This window comes from Crinia signifera, chromosome 11 (genome assembly GCF_055691185.1).
Source record: "Crinia signifera chromosome 11, ASM5569118v1, whole genome shotgun sequence".
NCBI classification, from domain to species: Eukaryota; Metazoa; Chordata; class Amphibia; order Anura; family Myobatrachidae; genus Crinia; species Crinia signifera.
Genome location: NC_139227.1, coordinates 12423324 through 12443581, shown reverse-complemented (window position 1 = coordinate 12443581; position 20258 = coordinate 12423324). Strand labels below are relative to the sequence as shown.

General features: G+C 41.0%; 1 protein-coding gene across 1 annotated transcript in view; it reads right to left on the bottom strand.

Annotated features, from left to right (window-relative positions):
• Positions 1-11069: 11069 nt before the first annotated feature.
• The window catches only part of CDH8 (cadherin 8), a 372134-nt gene continuing 362945 nt past the window's right edge, over positions 11070-20258 (bottom strand). The window contains exons 11-12 of the mRNA XM_083163864.1: positions 18247-18498; positions 11070-13083 (exon numbers count right to left, since the gene is read on the bottom strand). Coding sequence (XP_083019990.1) covers positions 12590-13083; positions 18247-18498 — 746 coding nt within the window. The 3' untranslated portion in view covers positions 11070-12589. The remainder of the gene's footprint in view (positions 13084-18246; positions 18499-20258) is intronic.

Sequence of the window (20258 nt, the reverse complement as noted above, 5' to 3'; positions counted from 1 at the left end):
CGGAAATGCTGTATGCCTGATGAATATGGCTGTGTGCCCGTACATTTAAAGAGAATGTGTTTCTAAATGAAGAATAGGATTAAATGGATGTTGCAATAATAAATCGCTTCTGAACCTGTAATTACCATACACTGGGAGTTAAGAGAATTTAGTGAGTGTGGAATTTAAATGATGAAATGATGTGTCCACCTTTGTGAACCCTTTTTTTTTTTTAAATACATTTAATACATTTATTGCATGTGTTTTCTGAATGTAACCATACGCTTATCTTTAATTGTTTGCTTGGCAGACTCTCCGGTAGATTGAGAGAAGGAGAACTATGAAGCCTCCTATCAGTGGCATAAGTTCGTCTTAGTAGAGGCAAGATAAATAGTGCCCCCCCCAAACACACACACCTCATATAAATAATGTATGTATGCATATATGTGTGTGTGTGTATGTTACTGTATGTATTTTATATTTAATATAGAGTATGATGTCTATGGTCCCGCTAGGAGGGGGAGTCAGCCACAGAATCCAATTAACTGATTTAAACTTGCAGGGGAGGATAGGTGCCCCCTTGAAATCAGGAGCCCAGCGGCAGATGACTCCATTGCCTCAAACAGTTCCACCTCTGCCTCCTATAGAGAGGTCACGTTGGGGAAGTTGTCCATTTGACGATTTGCTCCTTTTAGCATTTATGACGTATATTCTAAAAAAAAAAGTCTCTACTGTATTTGACACAATTTACCTGTATTTACTGTATAAAATAAACTATATTATATAAGAACAGTAGAGCTAGCTGTGCCAGTCTGCATGTTCTTTATTTTCAATTTCCTGAACAATGACTCTTGTAAAGAATGTGAGAATATAGCAGCAATCACATACTATTGCATTACTGTAATCTCATATGCTGGCCACACATCAGACCAACTTTCCTCCAACCATCCAACTAGTTGCTTGCATGGAATTAAAATATGGTACTGGATGGGAGCAAATGTAATATTTATTTCAGAAATATGCTCCCAAAATCTGGAAAAGGACAAAAACTGTCGCTCAGACACGGTACTGTAGTAGAACCTATTCAATTTAATTTTTAATTTTTATTCCATCCAAGCAACTAGTTGGATGGTTGGAGGAAAGTTGGTCTCATGTGTGGCCAGCATAATTATCATCAATGTTTCTATTTCATAGCATACTTGCCTACACAGTATGGCTGTGCATGCACCTGGACCCCACCTCCCCAACATACGCCAAATACGCTTGTCAAATTCTGCCATTCACCACTCTTCAGGGGAGGGCTCAGGTTTACAATGATGCAAATCACATTTTAGACCCACCCCCTCTGCATACACTAGATAAATTACAGAAAAGGTGCATACACACTTGACGATTCACTCCATGAGTGATATTGTTTGTGATTTTTCTTGAAGTCCCTGGCAAATGATCTAGTGCATAAACACTGAACAATATCGTTCAGTGACATCATTGTGTTCCCAGCTCTATACATATCTCATTGACGATACGGATCAGTTAGAGCTGCATCGATTATCATTCGTAGGCTATACAATATCGCTCAGGGTGGACTTTAAGAAGTTGATTAGTTGTTGGGAAAGCTTCTCCACTTGACTGTGTTTCTCTCTACAAGGTTTGATACTATAAATTGCCAAAATGTGTAGATGTGCTATTTATGCAAACAAAATTTAAAAAAATAAATGGCTCAAGAATTGAATTTATTTATAAAAACATATTACGCTTTTTGGAAAATAAAACTATAGTCCAGGCTTACTTTAGTTTACAAAGATACAGGTATAGACATTTCAATTAAGTATTAGAGTCCTGCTGTACTTCAATGCATGGGGCTATAAATCATAAGGACACAGGTCTCCTTATGTATCTAGATCAGTGATTCTCAAAGTCGGTCTTCAGGACCCACACAGTTCACGTTTTCCAGGTCACCCAACAGGTGACCTCATTACTGAATGACACATTTTAAAAGATCCACAGGTGGAGCTAATTATTTCAATTTATTCTGTGAGGAGACCTGCAAAACATGCACTGCCTGGGGTCCTGAGGGCCAAGTTTGAGAACCTGTGATCTAGATAACACATGTTGAGAATCAGTGGTCTAACAGAACCCAGGAACTCTTCTTGCTGTCAACCACTACTAGTATGTATATAAACGGTTCAGATAAAGGCTGCCAGCGAGACATGAGTGAAGGTGCGTAATGGATGACCAACTGGAGAATGAATTGAAAATTGAACAAATACGTCTTTTTTTCAAACTCAATAAGGAAATAATAGGTCATTGGTGCTTAAACAGATTATCTGCCATTAAGTCTGTTCTTTTGTCGCATACGGCACCCTGCTCCATCAAATATAACTTATCAACAAGCCTCACAAGTTTACACTGGAGAAATGACATTTGCCCGCAGACAGGTTATCGCATCCACACACTGTTGGATAGTGAAATAAGTAGGGTTTGTTTAAAGACAAATCTATCTCTTTGTATGTGGCTCACAGCAACATTTCTTTCCAAATGCCATATCAAAAGGTGTCCGAGGTCATTGTCTTATTTTTTCCCCCCAAAATCAGAATTACTGTTGGAATCCGCTTTCCTTCAGACTTTCCTTTATTGTGATTTTTTTGTGTTTAAAAGCTCTATAAATACACAATTTAGAATGACACTCGCGTGTAGTGGTTACCTTATCCTTTTGACTAACAATGATGGGATTGCTGTCATGCTTTACCTCTCCTACAGAGCCTCTGATGGGATTTTTTGAAATCCTATTATTGGTTGCACTGTCGTGGTCTCAGATGGGACTTTCAATCAAAAAGGCAATCAGAAGGTTATGCATCTGTAAGCTCAGCGACAAAAAAAAATATATATATATAAAATAGAGAAAGACCTCAGCAGCTTCCAAGCACTCCAAAATTACGCATGGTAACACCTGCTGGTTAGAAAAACTGTGTGCAACCTGAATCTATCAGCTGTTATTAAACGAAAGTATAATATGAATTGGAAATCGTAAATTCAGGCAGTTAGCAGTGTTTGTAGTATTTTTTTTTTTTAATGCGTAGTAATGAGGTCACCATTGTCAGCAGGTATTACTACAGACAACTAAACATAATAATAATTAAGAAATGTAGTATAAAAGCGTAAGCAAACATATAATATAGGAGGGTGTATAAAAGGCATTAGAAGCAAATTAATAATTTTTGACCTTAACTATGTAGCTACATGCATTAGTGAATAATTGTCATTCATATATGTGTATATATATATATATATATATATATATATATTGATAGGTAAATGAAGTAAACATTAAATTATTAATATTTAGTGTTACCTATAGATTACACAGATAATTTGTAGACAAATGTATATTTCTTTATCTCTTTGTGAAAATGAAAAAGAGAAGACATACTCAACATGGTAAATATATATATATATATATATATATATATATATATATATATATATATATATATATATACATACAATCCAACTCCAGTGGCACTCGGGTACAACCAATAATGACGACACACAGCGGTGTTTAACGACGTTTCATTTCACATAACGGAAATTTCATCAGGTTACCTGATGAAATTTCCGTTATGTGAAATGAAACGTCGTTAAACACCGCTGTGTGTCGTCATTATTGGTTGTACCCGAGTGCCACTGGAGTTGGATTGTATATATGATCTCAGCGCTGCTGTGATCTGTAGGCACCGGGGCCAAGCTATCTACGTTTAAAGAGTGCCAGCTCTACTGCAGAGTGTATATATATATATATATATATATATATATATATATATATATATATATATATACAGAGAGAGAGAGAGAGAGCCTTGTTGCGGCCCGGCACTCCACCTCTAAATATTCAGCCACCTCGGTGCCATCCGGATCCAAAATGATAAATAATTTGCACAGACAGCGGCACTCTGCAGGTTTTTTCAAAAGTATTGTATTAAACAGTGACTAAACCAATGCTTTGGGGACTCGCCCCTTTGTCAAGGTGTAGGTGAAAAACAAGGTGTAGACGAGTCCCCGAAATGTTGGTTTGGTCACTGTTTAATACAACACTTTTGAAAAAACCTGCCAGGTGCCGCTGTCTGTGCAAATTATATATATATATATATATATATATATATATATATATATATATATATATATATATATATATATATATATATAATATGGAAAATGAATCTTCACTGTAACTCTTACTGTGCTGAAGTTAAATTCAGGACCACACTCGTTCTGTAGAATATTGAAGCCTCATACAGTACTGTAGCTGCAACTTGTACTCTCGATTCGTGCTGGGAGCAATTTTCACATTTGTGAGCCAGAGCCAATCTTCCGTAGAAGAACCCAAGAGCTGTAGAGGTCAAAACCTCTTCTATCTCCCCCCCAACCCCCTGCAGAAAAAAATGCCACCGGCCTCTCATTTCATATTTTGCCTAGTTGGAGAGATTGACATTATTTTAATGGAAGATTCACTGCTATACTGATAATCAGCACAAGCTGCAGGGGTTAACACAAAATTCCTAGAGAGGGTGTGGATTCAAAATGTTTAATTTTGTACAAACAGACCTGCTTCCCTTGTATATTTAGTACATGTGAGGACATCTGTACACCATACAGCAAGATTCCTGGTGCGAATGAGCCTGTCTGAGAGGTGAAGTATACAGGATTTGGTCAGCATCCTTGCCGTCAGGATGCCAGGGTTCAGTATACCAATGCTGGCATCCCTACTGCTGCCAGAACCCCATTTCCGAAACTCTGAAAACCTCAAGATGGTGATGCGAGAATATCGACAGTCGGCAACCCAAATGTACCGTAAGTATGCCAGTGCATGTTAGGGTCAGGCTGGGGAAGGGGGTATTAGGTTTAGGCATTAATGGAAGAACTTAGGGTTAGGCTGCAGGGAAGGGAAGGTTAGGCTGTATGGAAGGGGGTATGGTTTACGCACTTAGAAGGAGGTTTAGGGTTAGGCTGCAGGGAATTTGGGGTTAGGTACAGTATAGGCAGCAGGGTACAGGGGTTAGGTTTAGGCACTAGTGGGGAGGGTTAGGGTCAGGCTGCGGGGGATGATTCAGGTTAGGCTGCTGCAAGGGAGAGTTATGGGTTTAGGGGGAGAGGGTTAGGGTACGTAAGGAGCCCTTTGGGATTCTCTGTATTGAGATGCCAGGGTCGGTCTTTTCAGATTTTGAGCAATTAAGAAGCTCGGTGGGGCTGATATGCCCAGGAATCAGCCTACTGAGAGAGGATATTTAGCTTGAAGAAAACCAGAGTATATGAGGACCCATATATACAAGGTGAAGGTTGCACTAAATTGATGACAGGATGAATAATTGAGGACACATATGTTAAAGGCTACCTATATAAAGACTGTTAGACTTGGTGATAGGGTGACAGTCACAGGATGACAGCTATGAGTCAGTGAAGTCAGGAAGTCTTCTCAACCAGTAGTTACTCTAAATCAGGGGTGGCCAAATCTGTCCTCAAGATCTATCAGCAGGTCATGTATATCAGACAACCTGCGGATTTATAGTAGGAATGAATGCAGTAGGTTTGAAAATGTGACAGTTAGTAATGACTACAGCTGTGCGCCAGCTAGGTGATATGGAAAATGTGACAGTTAGTAATGACTACAGCTGTGCACCAGCTAGGTGATCTGGGGAATGTGACAGTTAGTAATGACTACAGCTGTGCACCAGCTAGGTGACTTGGGGAATGTGACAGTTTGTAATGACTACAGCTGTGCACCAGCTAGGTGATCTGGGGAATGTGACAGTTAGTAATGACTACAGCTGTGCACCAGCTAGGTGATCTGGGGAATGTGACAGTTAGTAATGACTACAGCTGTGCAACAGCTAGGTGATCTGGGGAATGTGACAGTTAGTAATGACTACAGCTGTGCACCAGCTAGGTGATCTGGGGAATGTGACAGTTAGTAATGACTACAGCTGTGCACCAGCTAGGTGATCTGGGGAATGTGACAGTTAGTAATGACTACAGCTGTGCACCAGCTAGGTGATCTGGGGAATGTGACAGTTAGTAATGACTACAGCTGTGCACCAGCTAGGTGATCTGGGGAATGTGACAGTTAGTAATGACTACAGCTGTGCACCAGCTAGGTGATCTGGGGAATGTGACAGTTAGTAATGACTACAGCTGTGCTTCAGCTGCCTGATTTGGAAAACGTGGACCATTGGTAGATCTCAAGGACCAGTTTGGTTACCCCCTGCTCTAAATCAATCCTTCTGGTCATTAAACCATAACCTAATAAATATATTGACAATACACCAGCTCTAAGCAAATGAGCATTCCTTCATTTAAAGGAAAAATCCACTAGCAGCTTTCTTAAACTAATACTGCATATTGTTAATTATGCATGTTCCCGCACATCTTAAAAGACCACTGTGGGATCATGCAGGTCAATTTTGACTATGTAGCCAATGACCTGCATGTTCAGCGGTGGAGGCTGATGTCAATGGATGATATCGTCCAGTGTGTATGCACAATATCATCCACCACGGCAAAGCCATGTCATGGTTCATCTAGTGTGTAGAATGGTAAAAGGACAAGGACAGTAGCTGCCAGTGGATGTGGAAGGTAAAAGGAAGACAGCAGACAGTAGAGTGATGCAGCTGTGGCCAGAGGCAGAATTACCATTGCTCAGGGGCCCCTGAGGCCCACTCCTGCTACCAACTGTTGTGTGTCATAGCAGTGGATGAGCAAGGCCCAAGTAAAGGTGCCCATAAACTAGTAAGATTTATCTTCAGATCTCATCCATAACCATGTTTTTGTTCCAACCAGCCAGATCTGAAGATAAATCTGCGTGTGTATGGCCACCTTTATATTTGAGCACCTGGGCCAACCACTCACTGACTGTGGCATTCCTCAGATATTGAGCCAGGGCTGTAGCTTCTGTATTCACTATGTAATGGCTAAAACAGAGCATAAAGAGTCAGTATGTAGGCTGGAAGCAGTGTTTCCAAACAACTGGACACCACCCCTAGGTTTGCATGTTAGCAATCCCTCTCTGCTACTGGTTGTATATATTATGCTGCAGATTCCTTGTTGTTTTTATAGCATTATTTGTTCTTATTATTCTCAGGGCTTGAAAGATGGTAAAACTACAACAACCAAGAAAAAAGAAAACCGAAACTGCACAAATATACTTCTTAAATCAATGCAACATATAATTCATTGCAGAGGGTAAGGCTTATATGTAGATGCACATACAGTACATACCTAATAAAGTTCAGATTGGAATAGGTATTTTCACTACACATAATGGATACGGAAGAGAGGAGGAAAGTCATGTGCAGCCTCCTCGGTGAGACCCCTTCCTCTCTGCCAGGAGCCGTTCCGGGAGCAGTAGGGTCTCTCGTGCTACAGACTTAATCAAACAATTGCTACTTTGCAGAGCCCTGCGATCAGTTATACGATGCCCCTGCTACAGTGAAATCCTGCCCTTTGCAAGGCTGCAATAAGCCTGAGATTAGCTGCAAATCCATTCGCAATCATTCACCATCGATTGCTTTTTCTAGTTTGTGCAGTCTGTGCATAGCCAGAATCAAGGATGTTAGAGGCCAGAGATGATGTCACAGAACTTCCCTTTAAACACCTGACCACGCCTGCGGTTTCCCTGGCACTCCCATAATATGGGCGGGATGTTCTAAAGCACAAATGCGTTTTTTACCGCAGTTCTGTATGCTGTAACCCCCCTCCGCAGTGTCAGCGCTGCGGAGGGAATCGCCAGCAAAAGCTGCCGATTCCCTGCAGAAGCCTATGGGCTTCTTACCGCCGCACTGTGTGAGGGATCTGTCACAGATCCCTCCCAGCATGCCCTGCAGCCAGCTCCGGTGTTCTGCACATGCGCAGACGGACTCTCGTGTCTCAGACCCGGAAGTCCAACGCCGGAGCCGCATCGTAAGGGACAGCTCTTATCACAAGAGCTGTCCCTTGTGTTAATGATCGCATATGTTATAGCATATGCGATTATTAACAATGAAGTACCCGGTGAAGGGGGGCGATATAGCATCCCGCCCTATGTCCTGTTTCTACCCACAAACGCCGGCCCTCTGCCAATCAATTTACATAGGCCAGCGATTAAAACAGTAGGATGGCATTGCGCATGCATACTATAAACTGTGCGCATGTGCAGTCTATCGATTATCGTCTGGCCTGAAATGCGATCAGGTCTAACTAACCCCAATATAACCATTAATCCGTAAATGAGTTCACCAATAAAAGAGTCTTATTTTCCTGTGTTTGTTTTTACATCAAGCAAATTTAGCTTTTTTGCTCCAGTATCACGTATGTGTCATCTAATGGGAATCCAAGGCGATGGCTCCTGTGATGGCAGTTTTCAGGAATAAGAGATTTATGATATCTAATGTTTCAGTCATTTTGCATTTTGTTGGCACTTAATTGTGTCCTTAAGCATGACGAAAAATAAATTTTTGCCGGTTGTGAGGGCAGAATTAGCTTGATGAATATTCCACTAAGAGTAACAAGGCATCTAATGGTACTGCTGCCATCTGATGTACTTCATAATTGTCCCCATATTCCTAATGCATGTCTTTGTGTTTTGAAACGGATTTAAGGTAATGGCTTCAAAACAATTACCTCCTGCCTACATCTCTTAATTAATACAAATAACATTCACGTGATACAATAATACTGCTTTCATATTGCAGAAATGGGTAATGACACGGTATTCTTAACTGGGACTTTAAAACGGGTCTGAGCCTTGAGACCTTTCACATTGCAGGTGAAAACCGTTTTAAAAATCATTTAATACCATTCAAACATTCAACCCGTTTAACCCCCAAGGGACACGTTTCAAGCCATTGAAATAGAGCTGTTCAAACTGCCAAAAAAATGGCTTTAAAATGTATAGGACTCTGCTTTTTAACCGTGTTGAAATACCGGTTAACTTTAACCGGTAAATCAACTCTGGCACTTTCACATTGCAGCCTTAAACATTTAAAATGGAAAAAAAACGGCAATATACCGTTTTAAAAGTGCGATGTGAAAGGGGTATAAATCATCAAAATCATCTAAAAAGATATACTGGAGCAACCCGTGCAGTAAGATGTTTCTATGTCTAAATCAACTGCTGAAATAAGTGATATTTAATAGTGGCCATTTGTGAGATAGTAGGTACAGTATGGGGTAGTACAGGATAGCCAGTGGGTAAAGTTCACTAAACATTTAAAAAAGTATATTATATACATTCTGAGACTATTTATGAATTTGAGAATTCAGAACACGGATGTCTGTCCTTACACAACAATGGTCTTATTAGCCACAAACATTGATTTACCTATACTGTATATTATTAGTGGGATAGTTCAAAATGGAATTTAGCCTTCTTATGAATTCGTAGAAGCAGTTTGGCTACCTTTCATTCAAATATGGCATCCCAGATATACTGTAATATTGGCCACTTGTGGTGGTCATAGACTCATAATATTACAGTTAGTTATAGTTTCTTATACAAAGAGACCGTAGACTACTACATACTGTATAATGGTAGGTGTGCACGTAGAGGACTGTTTTGAAGCATCAACTCATTAGCCAATAGATCTTAAATCAGTGGTCTTTGAAAAATATGGGAGTTATGTATGCCACATTTAGGGGGTTATTCTAAATTGATCGGTCCCCTGCGCGTTTGCACGGGGGAAAGATGTTTTGCATCTGTGCATTCACAGGCGCATTTCTGCGCATGTGCAAATGCAGGGTAGGAGCGGGCTCTGCGAAATATATCTTCACAGTCCCGCTCGCACCTAGAAGTGCATGAGGGATGCGCGGCAGCGGGGACCACAGCCCATGGTAATGCCCAGCATTTCATGCACATTCCCATAAAAATGCTGGGTGCTCCCATGATAATCACCCGGTGACGAGGGTGCGGGGGGCGGGCAGCTGATGTCAGCAAATGTCACAAAGGGTGCTCGCAGATCAAAGACACCAAAGAGGTGTCTCTGATCTGCGAGCGCTGGAGAAATAATTTGATGGTCACCTACCATCTAATGATTTCTCCCCCCGTACCCAAGGCTGCGAATGGATGATTATTCAAATTATCCATTTGCAGCCGTGCCGGGGATCGCAGGTGTGAGGGGCAACACTGCAGGCTGCGTTTCATCCACACGAAACACTATGAATTCCGCAGCATTGCGTGTGGACCAGAATAAGGTCCTTAGTGAGCTAAATTTTGTTAAACTCCTTTCCCAATTCCACACAGAAAGCAGAGAACACGGATCCTAATTTAGCATTCAAAATTATGTGTTGGCCATGTGTTGGTTGAAACAAATATACTCTAAGTTGATAGGGTCAACATATATAGAACTATATATATATAGTTATATATAAAAATTGTTACACATAAATCAGATCAGAGGCGGATTGGCCCACCGGGAAACCAGGCCATTTCCCGGCGGGCCAGGCCAGATGTCCCTCCGGCTGGGCCGCCTCACTTGTTTCCAGGGCTGCCCGAACCAAGCGCCAGCAGCCTGGTCACAAACGGCACCATTGCCCAAAACAAATATGGCCGCCGCACATATGAATATATTACATCTACATATGAATATATTACATCTACATATTACATCCCAATATTTGTATTGGGCTGCGGCCGCTGGTCACTGTCCGATGATGACGACGGCGGTGCCTGGTGAGTAGCACCCCCCGGGCTGTATCGGCAGCACAAACAACCCCCCCCCCCCCAGGCTATAGCGTCAGCACCCCCCCCCCCCCCCCCGTTCCCGGGCTGAATTTCTAACCCAATCCGCCCCTGAATCAGATTCATAATTGAAACCAAATCATGCAACCAAGGACGTAACTAACATAGCCAATTGGTGTGCATCTGCTATAGGGGCCTGAAACTGATAAGGGCCAACCTTCCCAGTCACAGTAACATAAGCTACTGTATATACATTTTTCCTCCATTGTGTGGTAAATAGGGGCCCTTACAAACTTTTGCTATGGGGCCTAAATATATTTAGTTACACCACTGCACACATTTTTTTTTTACAATTCAATTCTGCAAGGAAAAGAGACCAAAAAGATATTTATAAAAATATATTTCACCATGTAGTAAACAATACAGGAATTTTTCAATACATGAAGTAAATAAACAAATGATAATATAGCTTCAGAGCAAAGTATAAAATTAAAATGTTCTGCATGTGATACTTTATTATACAATTTCTACTTATAATTGCAAATTTATTATGAATGCAGCTGCTGAGGCTGCCCAATTTTATGTGCAAGTGTCCCTGTGCGTGACTACCAAATATCATAGAAATAAATGCTGACGTAAGCACTAAAATTATATATATATACACTGATTTTTGCTCTAGAACACTGGATAACTACAAGCGCGAGTCTGTCACTGTACAGTGTAATGTGTAAAACTCTAAAATTCTAAAGTTTAAATATTCACATGAACCTGTTTACTTCCAGATGTTTGTGCTTGTAATAAAAAAACACCATATATCATACTGTAATTTTGAACAAAATATAAAAACTGACAAAGTCTCTCGGGAAAAAAAGTTTTTTTTCCTATCAGCCTTCCATTAAAATTCAACTACTGCAAATATACATTCCCCTATTATTAAATTACCTCTTGCGGTGGTAAAAGCCGCTTAACATTTTAAAATGTATATGAATTTTAACATTTAATATGTGCATACAAAAAAAAAAATCAATTAATGGATATAGATCAATATATTTTTTTTAAACATATTTCTTTCTTCAATAAATAATGACATGAGATAAAAATAAAGGTAATAAAATAGCAGTTTGAGAAATTAACAAATAAATAAGATTTGAAACAACATACAACAATTACATATATTTATATATTAAAATTCGAATTTAGTTAGAGGTGCTTGCAATTCTTGGCATTAAGGCTCAGGAAAAGCATGCCTTATTAAATGACCTCTTGCGGGGAGATATCACTTCACCTACACACCATAGTTGAACATTATAAATTTCTTTTTTATTTGTGATAGAACATGAGAATCTTTTAAGGCTCAAAAACATGTAAAAACGATGTGTAGTTGGTGGATTATTGTCCACCAAATATGTACAATGTATAGTCATCGCACAGTGGAAGTCAGTTGGGAATTAGTAAGTTATCAAAATTCATCAGAAGACCAAATATTGCTTTGTAAAAAGTGGTTAATTCCTTTTTTTTTTTCAAAATGTTGCAGTAGACTTTATTGGTAGAAGACGTTATCACAGAGCAACAATCCACTTGCCTGAAGTTCCAACTTTTTGTAAGTGCTCTGTTTTTTTTTTCCAGACATCCCAGATGCCAAAACTCCAATCTTCATGGTGGTCCAAGTGAATATTGAACATCCAATGACTTGACTTCTATATACTTCACAAACTTTACTCCACAAGACTGACCCCCTAACGTACACAATTTTTGGTTCAACATTACAATGTACTTGATTTTTTCTTATAGATGACTGGTGCTAATTGGTCTCTAAAACAAGTTGGCCACATTAGTCTTGGCTAACAATGACCCTAAAATATTACAGCTTTGTAAAGTCCAGGATGCAAAAGAGTTGATTCATTGTCAAGTTTCTCTGTCACTTTCTCCAACTGAGTAAAGTTCTCCAAGTCTTTTAAAACGAGGACCCCAATCATTGAGGTAGTCAAAATTTTGATCTGAGTCTGTCGTTGAAGACTCCAAGGAGCTTAGAGAACCAGCCACTGATCCTCGTCCTTCATAACCATAAATCTGGATTGAGTCATAAGGAGGTGCCGTGGGGTCATTATCAGCCTCATGCAGCCTGACATTAATAAATTCATCCACGTCAACGCCATTGGGAGTAGAGGTATGACCTTGTCTGGGCATAAACTGAAAATCAGGTTTGATATCCTTGCGAGGTAGGTATCCATTAATTCCATCAGGATTTTGTAAAGTTGCTATATCAAAAGCCTCTGTATCTTCTTCTCCTCCTCCTTCATCATCATAACGTATTATATTTTCACGAACATCTTCATCATCCTTTATTATAAGTGGCTCATTTTTGTGTCTTCGGAGGGTAACAAAGAGCACCACAATCACTGGAAAAAAATAATATTTGTGAGTCAAACAATCATAATAAAGCACCTAAAGTTTCATACTTTGTATGTTTCACTGCAAATTTCCTGATAGAATTGCATAGTTACAGTAGATTAAAAACTCCAAACCAATCATAACGTTGACATGAGAATGTCAATGCTGACTATGATAACATTCTTCATGTAGACAGAGATAAAATATTGACATGTTAGAATGTCAATATTTCATTTTGGTGGCCCAATTGTGAGTTACCTTCTCTTGGCAACTTAAGAAACTCCAGCAGTGACTTCCGGGTACTGGCAGTCATGTGATCATTACTTCCGGGTCAGAGCTCATTCCTCCTGCATTCTGGGATTTCTACCCCTAAACTTCCCTCTCTATACCGTTATTCCTTCCTGCAACCTAATTCTAACCCCCACCTTCTTCTGACATACTGTATTCTAACCGCAATCTACCAAAAATTTTGACATTCCTGCAATGTCAACATTTTATCTGAGGACATGTTGCTTGTTAAGATTTTATCATAAGTATAAATGCCAGTGTCAACCTTTTTACTACATCCTTTCACCGATACTGTATGTCCTTTCTTTCTGAGGTACACTACTCTACTCAAACTTCATACTCAGCATATGCATTTAAATATTCCTCTTCACATGATCCCCATCAATGTCGGTTCCAGAAGTGGGACTTAAAGAAGTTGCAATGTGAATAAGGTTTGTTTTATATCCTCTTTAAATAAAATAATTCTCTGACTAAATAAAATTGTTTGAGATTTGTTTCTAGAAGACATCGTTTGGTGGTGACACAAAGCAGAAATAAGTGCTCCCCAGAGTGGCATACTTTGATAATATAGTAGCAGGGAATATATCAAGTATGTTCCCTTTTTGTCTACATTATTTTAATTCATTGGTTGGTTTTCATTAAACAGTGTGAGGCTGCTTAAAAGTTTTCCGCTCTTACTTTTCCACAGCATGGGGTCCACCTACAATAAACTTCTGCACAAATGCCGGATTCAGAGAAGCATAATTCAAAGCTCCTAACATCTTTCCTCCATTGTGTATTTCTATACACAATAGATGAGAGATGTTGGGAGCTTTAGAATGATGCTCTCATCTTGCAGACCTCTGTTTTTTTAAATAAATCATTTCAATAAATTGAAACACTTTAAACCAGTTAAAATCTACTCTTTTTTGATTTTTGATTACAATTTGTTTTGTGGCTGCCCTATAAATAATTTTGGGCGACAAGAAAAAAACAAGCATATTTTTGCGGAAGGAAATAAATGCATTGTATGATTGTCTTGATATAACAGTCAAGGAAAATCAGGAAAAAATGAATATGTTTTTATATACATACACACTAACCGACCTACAGCCAACTTGGCCGCTGCCGATGTAGTTATCCATCCCTGCTGCAAGCGGATGATATTGTGCGTTCACATTGGTGGCTGTTATCATTCAGGGACATCTCTGGGACACGCTAAACATGCAGGTTGTTTGGCTCAGACTCTACTGTGCTGAGCATTAGTGCGGCACTGCGGCGGTAGCTGGGATAGAGAAGCGGGCCCAAACGGAGGAAGCTGCAACCTCCTCCTCTTTTAAAGCCCCTCTGCTCCATCTGCATTTCAGTGCTGATGCCCACAATCATCATAAATTACTTCCACTATACGCATAACGGTGCATAGCCCATAATACCAATGTCACACCCTCACTGACCAGTGTCTATGCCATTAAGGCCAACAAAGTCACCATTGGACATTCAACGTAAATGCTCTCAGCTCTGCAGCATGATAACGAGTAAGCATTAAACTCTACATTAGCCCTCTAGTGTCTTATTCTTGTCAGTTCCCAAAAGGCTACAACCTCTGAGGTTCATAGTTCACAACAGATAATATTCATTTATTTCTCAAGTCAATGTTACTGTCAGTCTAAGGGGGAAATGTACTAAGATGGGAGTTCTGTTGAGGATGTGACCAATCAGATGCTATTATCGTAAAGAAGTTTCAAAATAAATAAGAAATTCAAATTTGATTGGTTGCTTTGGGCAACATCCCATCTTCAATAGAACTGCCATCTTAACAAATGTACCCTTAACTCTTTAAAGTTTAATGTTCATAGAGTATATATATATATATATATATATATATATATATATATATATATATATAAAGCGGCACTCACAAGGCTTGCAATGCAAATTAAGCAACTTTAAAAATAGAGAGAATGGGATCCCAATCAATTAATTGATAATAGCTTTGATGTAGTATCAGTAGTAATTCTTTACTGAAAAAATTATTATTCTCCTGCCAATTGATGAAAGTTAAATATAAGCAATCAGGTAATGAAACAGAGTTCCAGTTTAAGCAGAATGGTGTAGCTTAGGAAGCTGGTTGGTAACTTATAATAGGTACAGTCACAATGATAGTATGCTCACCCGTATGGTGGACCTCAATCCCCTGGATGTATTTGCGGGGAGAGGAAGGTGGTGTACACTAGCTGATGTCCGGCAGCTCAGATGGAGGGAGAGCTGCACTTCAGCTGAAATGTATAGATGCACCTTGCAGTAAGCTGGGATGGATTTAGCCAGGTAGAAGATGATCACACTGCGGAGGTCTCCGTCCCCTTGATGTAATATGGGGAGAGGGACAGGGTACAGCTGCTGATGTCCGGCGGCTCAGGAGATGGATATGCCGCGCTTCAGCAAGATGGTAAATGGGTGCCTGTCAGATACCTGGTTTCGGTACACCGCGAAAAGCTCAATCCCTTTGATGTGACGTGGGGAGAGGGACAGGGTGCAGTCGCTGATGTCCGGCGGCTTCAGGAGAAGTGAAAGCCGCGCTTCAGCGAGATTGTGGTGTGCACCTGTCCTAGTGCGCGGTTGTGCTTGTATGCTGTCGGGCAGCGTGGGGCGGCTAATTGCCGGCTGCTGGAGAGGACTCACGCTTGTACAGGGAGGCAGGAAGGAAAGTAGGTGTTAGATGATGGGATCACCGTCTCAGGTGAATAGATTGCGTCAACGCGTTTCGTTCCGTAGTCTGGCTGGAACTTTATCAAGACGGTGATCCCATCATCTAACACCTACTTTCCTTCCTGCCTCCCTGTACAAGCGTGAGTCCTCTCCAGCAGCCGGCAATTAGCCGCCCCACGCTGCCCGACAGCATACAAGCACAACCGCGCACTAGGACAGGTGCACACCACAATCTCGCTGAAGCGCGGCTTTCACTTCTCCTGAAGCCGCCGGACATCAGCGACTGCACCCTGTCCCTCTCCCCACGTCACATCAAAGGGATTGAGCTTTTCGCGGTGTACCGAAACCAGGTATCTGACAGGCACCCATTTACCATCTTGCTGAAGCGCGGCATATCCATCTCCTGAGCCGCCGGACATCAGCAGCTGTACCCTGTCCCTCTCCCCATATTACATCAAGGGGACGGAGACCTCCGCAGTGTGATCATCTTCTACCTGGCTAAATCCATCCCAGCTTACTGCAAGGTGCATCTATACATTTCAGCTGAAGTGCAGCTCTCCCTCCATCTGAGCTGCCGGACATCAGCTAGTGTACACCACCTTCCTCTCCCCGCAAATACATCCAGGGGATTGAGGTCCACCATACGGGTGAGCATACTATCATTGTGACTGTACCTATTATAAGTTACCAACCAGCTTCCTAAGCTACACCATTCTGCTTAAACTGGAACTCTGTTTCATTACCTGATTGCTTATATTTAACTTTCATCAATTGGCAGGAGAATAATAATTTTTTCAGTAAAGAATTACTACTGATACTACATCAAAGCTATTATCAATTAATTGATTGGGATCCCATTCTCTCTATTTTTAAATTTGTCTTATTTTTTATATGCTGTGTATTTGTATGTATTATATATATTTTTTACTTGTGATAAATATTTTCTAAAAGCAACAGTGTGTCCATAATTCATTCCTTTTTGAACAGCCTATGTGTTACAGATACTAAAATTATTTAAACAGCAGCGCACTTTACTCCAACCCTCTTGTGTTTAGTCTTTCCTTTTTTGTGGGTCTGACGGGCCCACAGGAGTTACTGCAGCAGCTGTAGCAAATTTTGTTAATAATCGCTATATTTATTTTTAAAGAAATCAAATTAGAACTGTAGAGCGCCAGGAATTGTGTACCAGAGAGCACTGTTTTCAGTGCCACTCTGTCACACAAAAATCCATTAAATTAAGCAACTTGTTTAATCCATCCTGATGACGGGAGATCTCTCCCACTTTATTTATTTATTTGTGGCTTCAGCACCGATGGATGGCACCCAAGCATTCAACAGCTATGGAGATTGATTGGACGAGAGCCGGGCTTTGTGAACACACACACACACACACACACATATATATATATATATATATATATTATATAGTCCAGCAGTGTCCCCGGCACTCCGTTGCCCCGAATCCCGGGGTGTCTTTGCCCTGGTGCCTTCCGTGTGTGGCCCAGCCACCAAAGATATGGAACAGGTTATGGCGGCACTCAGAGTCGGTCAAACAACGTTAGGTGCTTAAAAAATGATTTTAAGCACCTAACGTTGTTTGACCGACTCTGAGTGCCGCCATAACCTGTTCCATGTATATTATATTATATATATATATATATATATATATATATATATATATATATATATATATATATATATATATATATATATATATATATATATATATATATATATATATATAGACTGTGATTGCGGTCCGGCACTTCTCCTCGTGTAGCAGCTACCTAGGTGCCTTCCGGGTATAGTAGGTAGAAGATGGCAAACAAGCAGCGGCACTCAATAGGTTTTTTCAAAAACGTGTATTGTGAGACATACCAACATTTTGGGGACTAGCCCCTTTGTCAAGGTACAAGTGAAAAACCTTGTACCTTGTACCTTGACAAAGGGGCTAGTCCCCGAAACGTTGGTATGTCTCGCAATACACGTTTTTGAAAAAACCTATCGAGTGCTGCTGCTTGTTTGCCATCATATATATATATATATATATATATATATATATATATATATATATATATATATATATATATATATATAAATATATATATATATATATATATATGTTCCCAAGTAAAGCTGTTTGAAAGCAAATATTTTATGTGCAGTGCTTTCATCAATGCAGTAAGAACATTACGTACCCAGAAGCAGAACAATGCATGCCAAAATGGCTATAAGTGCTCCCATGCTGAGCCCAATCGGTAGAACATATGCTTCAGCATTACAGGACTGTACTATGCCATCACTGCTACAACCGCAGACCCGTATGGTAAGAGTACTGGTACTGCTCATCGGCGGATTACCGCTGTCACTTATTATGATCGGCAGGAGGTATACTTCTTGCTTCAAGCGGTTAAATCCATTATGCCTGGCCAAGATACTGAGGGAATTATCTAGGAAAAGGAAGAAGAAAAATACAAGACAATTATGCAGTAATAAATAAATGCACATAAATACATTATAACGACAACAGGATAGATAGTTATTGTTTATAAGGGGAAATCAAGTCTCGTTTTCACAGATGTGAGTTGCATTTATGCCTAATTGGTTTGTTCATTGCCGGCTAGACCCTGGGTGCATAATAAACACAGAGCAATACCCACATCTGCATTCTAGGGAACATTTATGAATCCATTATTACTGCTGGTTGTTTTAATAAAGACACACTGGTAGCTATAGGACTGCTCAGGGGTTTAACTAACATGCCTTGAGACGTAACGCAAACACAGTTGTCTTACAGGGTTATCACATGTGTAAGCCCTTTAGGAATTCCCCATTAGGATTATATTACTGGATGTACAGTATTTATCTGTCAGTCAAGCTCGTTTGTTGGAAATGCAGGAGCTGACGGAGAGTTGTATGGACTAAGGCAGGCATATCCAACGTTGGCCCTCCAGATGTTGTGAAACTACACATCCCAGCATGCTTTGCCACAGTTTTGCTATTAGAGAATGCTAAAACTATTGCAAAGCATGCTGGGATGTGTAGTTTCACAACATCTGGAGGGCCAACGTTGGACATGCCTGGACTAAGGTGTACAGTGTGGTGTAACTTGTACAGTATAGAATAACATACATTGTCACCCATAGAGTACTTAGCCAATCTCTTAGGGGTTTATTTACTAAGATGAGAGTCCTATTGAAGACGGGATGTTGTCCATAGCAACCAATTAGAATCGACTTATTTAGCACCTTCTAGAACAGGGGTGGCCAACCGGTCAGAGGTAAAGAGCCGAAAAATATCGGTAGTCAAGCTAAAGAGCCGACATCATGCACGCGCCGAAGGCGCATGCGCCAAAAAAAAGGGGCGTAGTCTATTTTGACCCCTTGGGTGTGATACAAATATGCCTCCAATAGTGCAGTGCCATATATACATATGCCGCCAATAGTGCCAGATACACATATGCCCCCCACGGTGCAAGGTAGGCACCACATGGTGCTGGGTATGCCCCCACAGTGCCAAAAAGCTGGTATGCCCCCACAGTGCCAAAAAGCTGGTATGCCCCCACAGTGCCAAAAAGCTGGTATGCCCCCACAGTGCCAAAAAGCTGGTATGTCCCCACAGTGCCAAAAAGCTGGTATGCCCCCACAGTGCCACAAACTGCTATGCCCCCACAGTGCCACAAACTGCTATGCCCCCACAGTGCAAATTTCCCAGCAGCACTCACTGTTGTTGCTGCTGCTGCCTGGCGGGGAGAGGACAGTCTAGTGTTCCCCTGCAGTCCTCCTGTCATGTCACCGATGGGAGGAGAGCACAGCACACCGCGCGTCTCCTTCCCCCTCACTTCCCTGTGACTGGGCCGCCCACCAATCAAAGCTCGCTGGCCGGCTCCTGATTGGCTGCTGGCCCACGAGCTCTGATTGGCGGACGGCCCAGTCACAAGGATGCACAGTAAGTGGTAGGAGAGATGCGCGATGCGCGCTCTCCTCCCCTCAGAAGGAGAAGGGATTCAGGGAACTGGCAGCAGGGGGGACTGGGACAGACGTTGGGCGGCGGGCAGCAGTGGGAGCAGGAGCCGCACTTTACAAGGGGGAGAGCCGCATGAGGCTCAAGAGCCACAGGTTGGCCACCACTGTTCTAGAAGATAATAGATTGAATTGAATTGGTTGCCCGTGGCAACATACCATCTTCAATAGAACTATTATCGGTACTC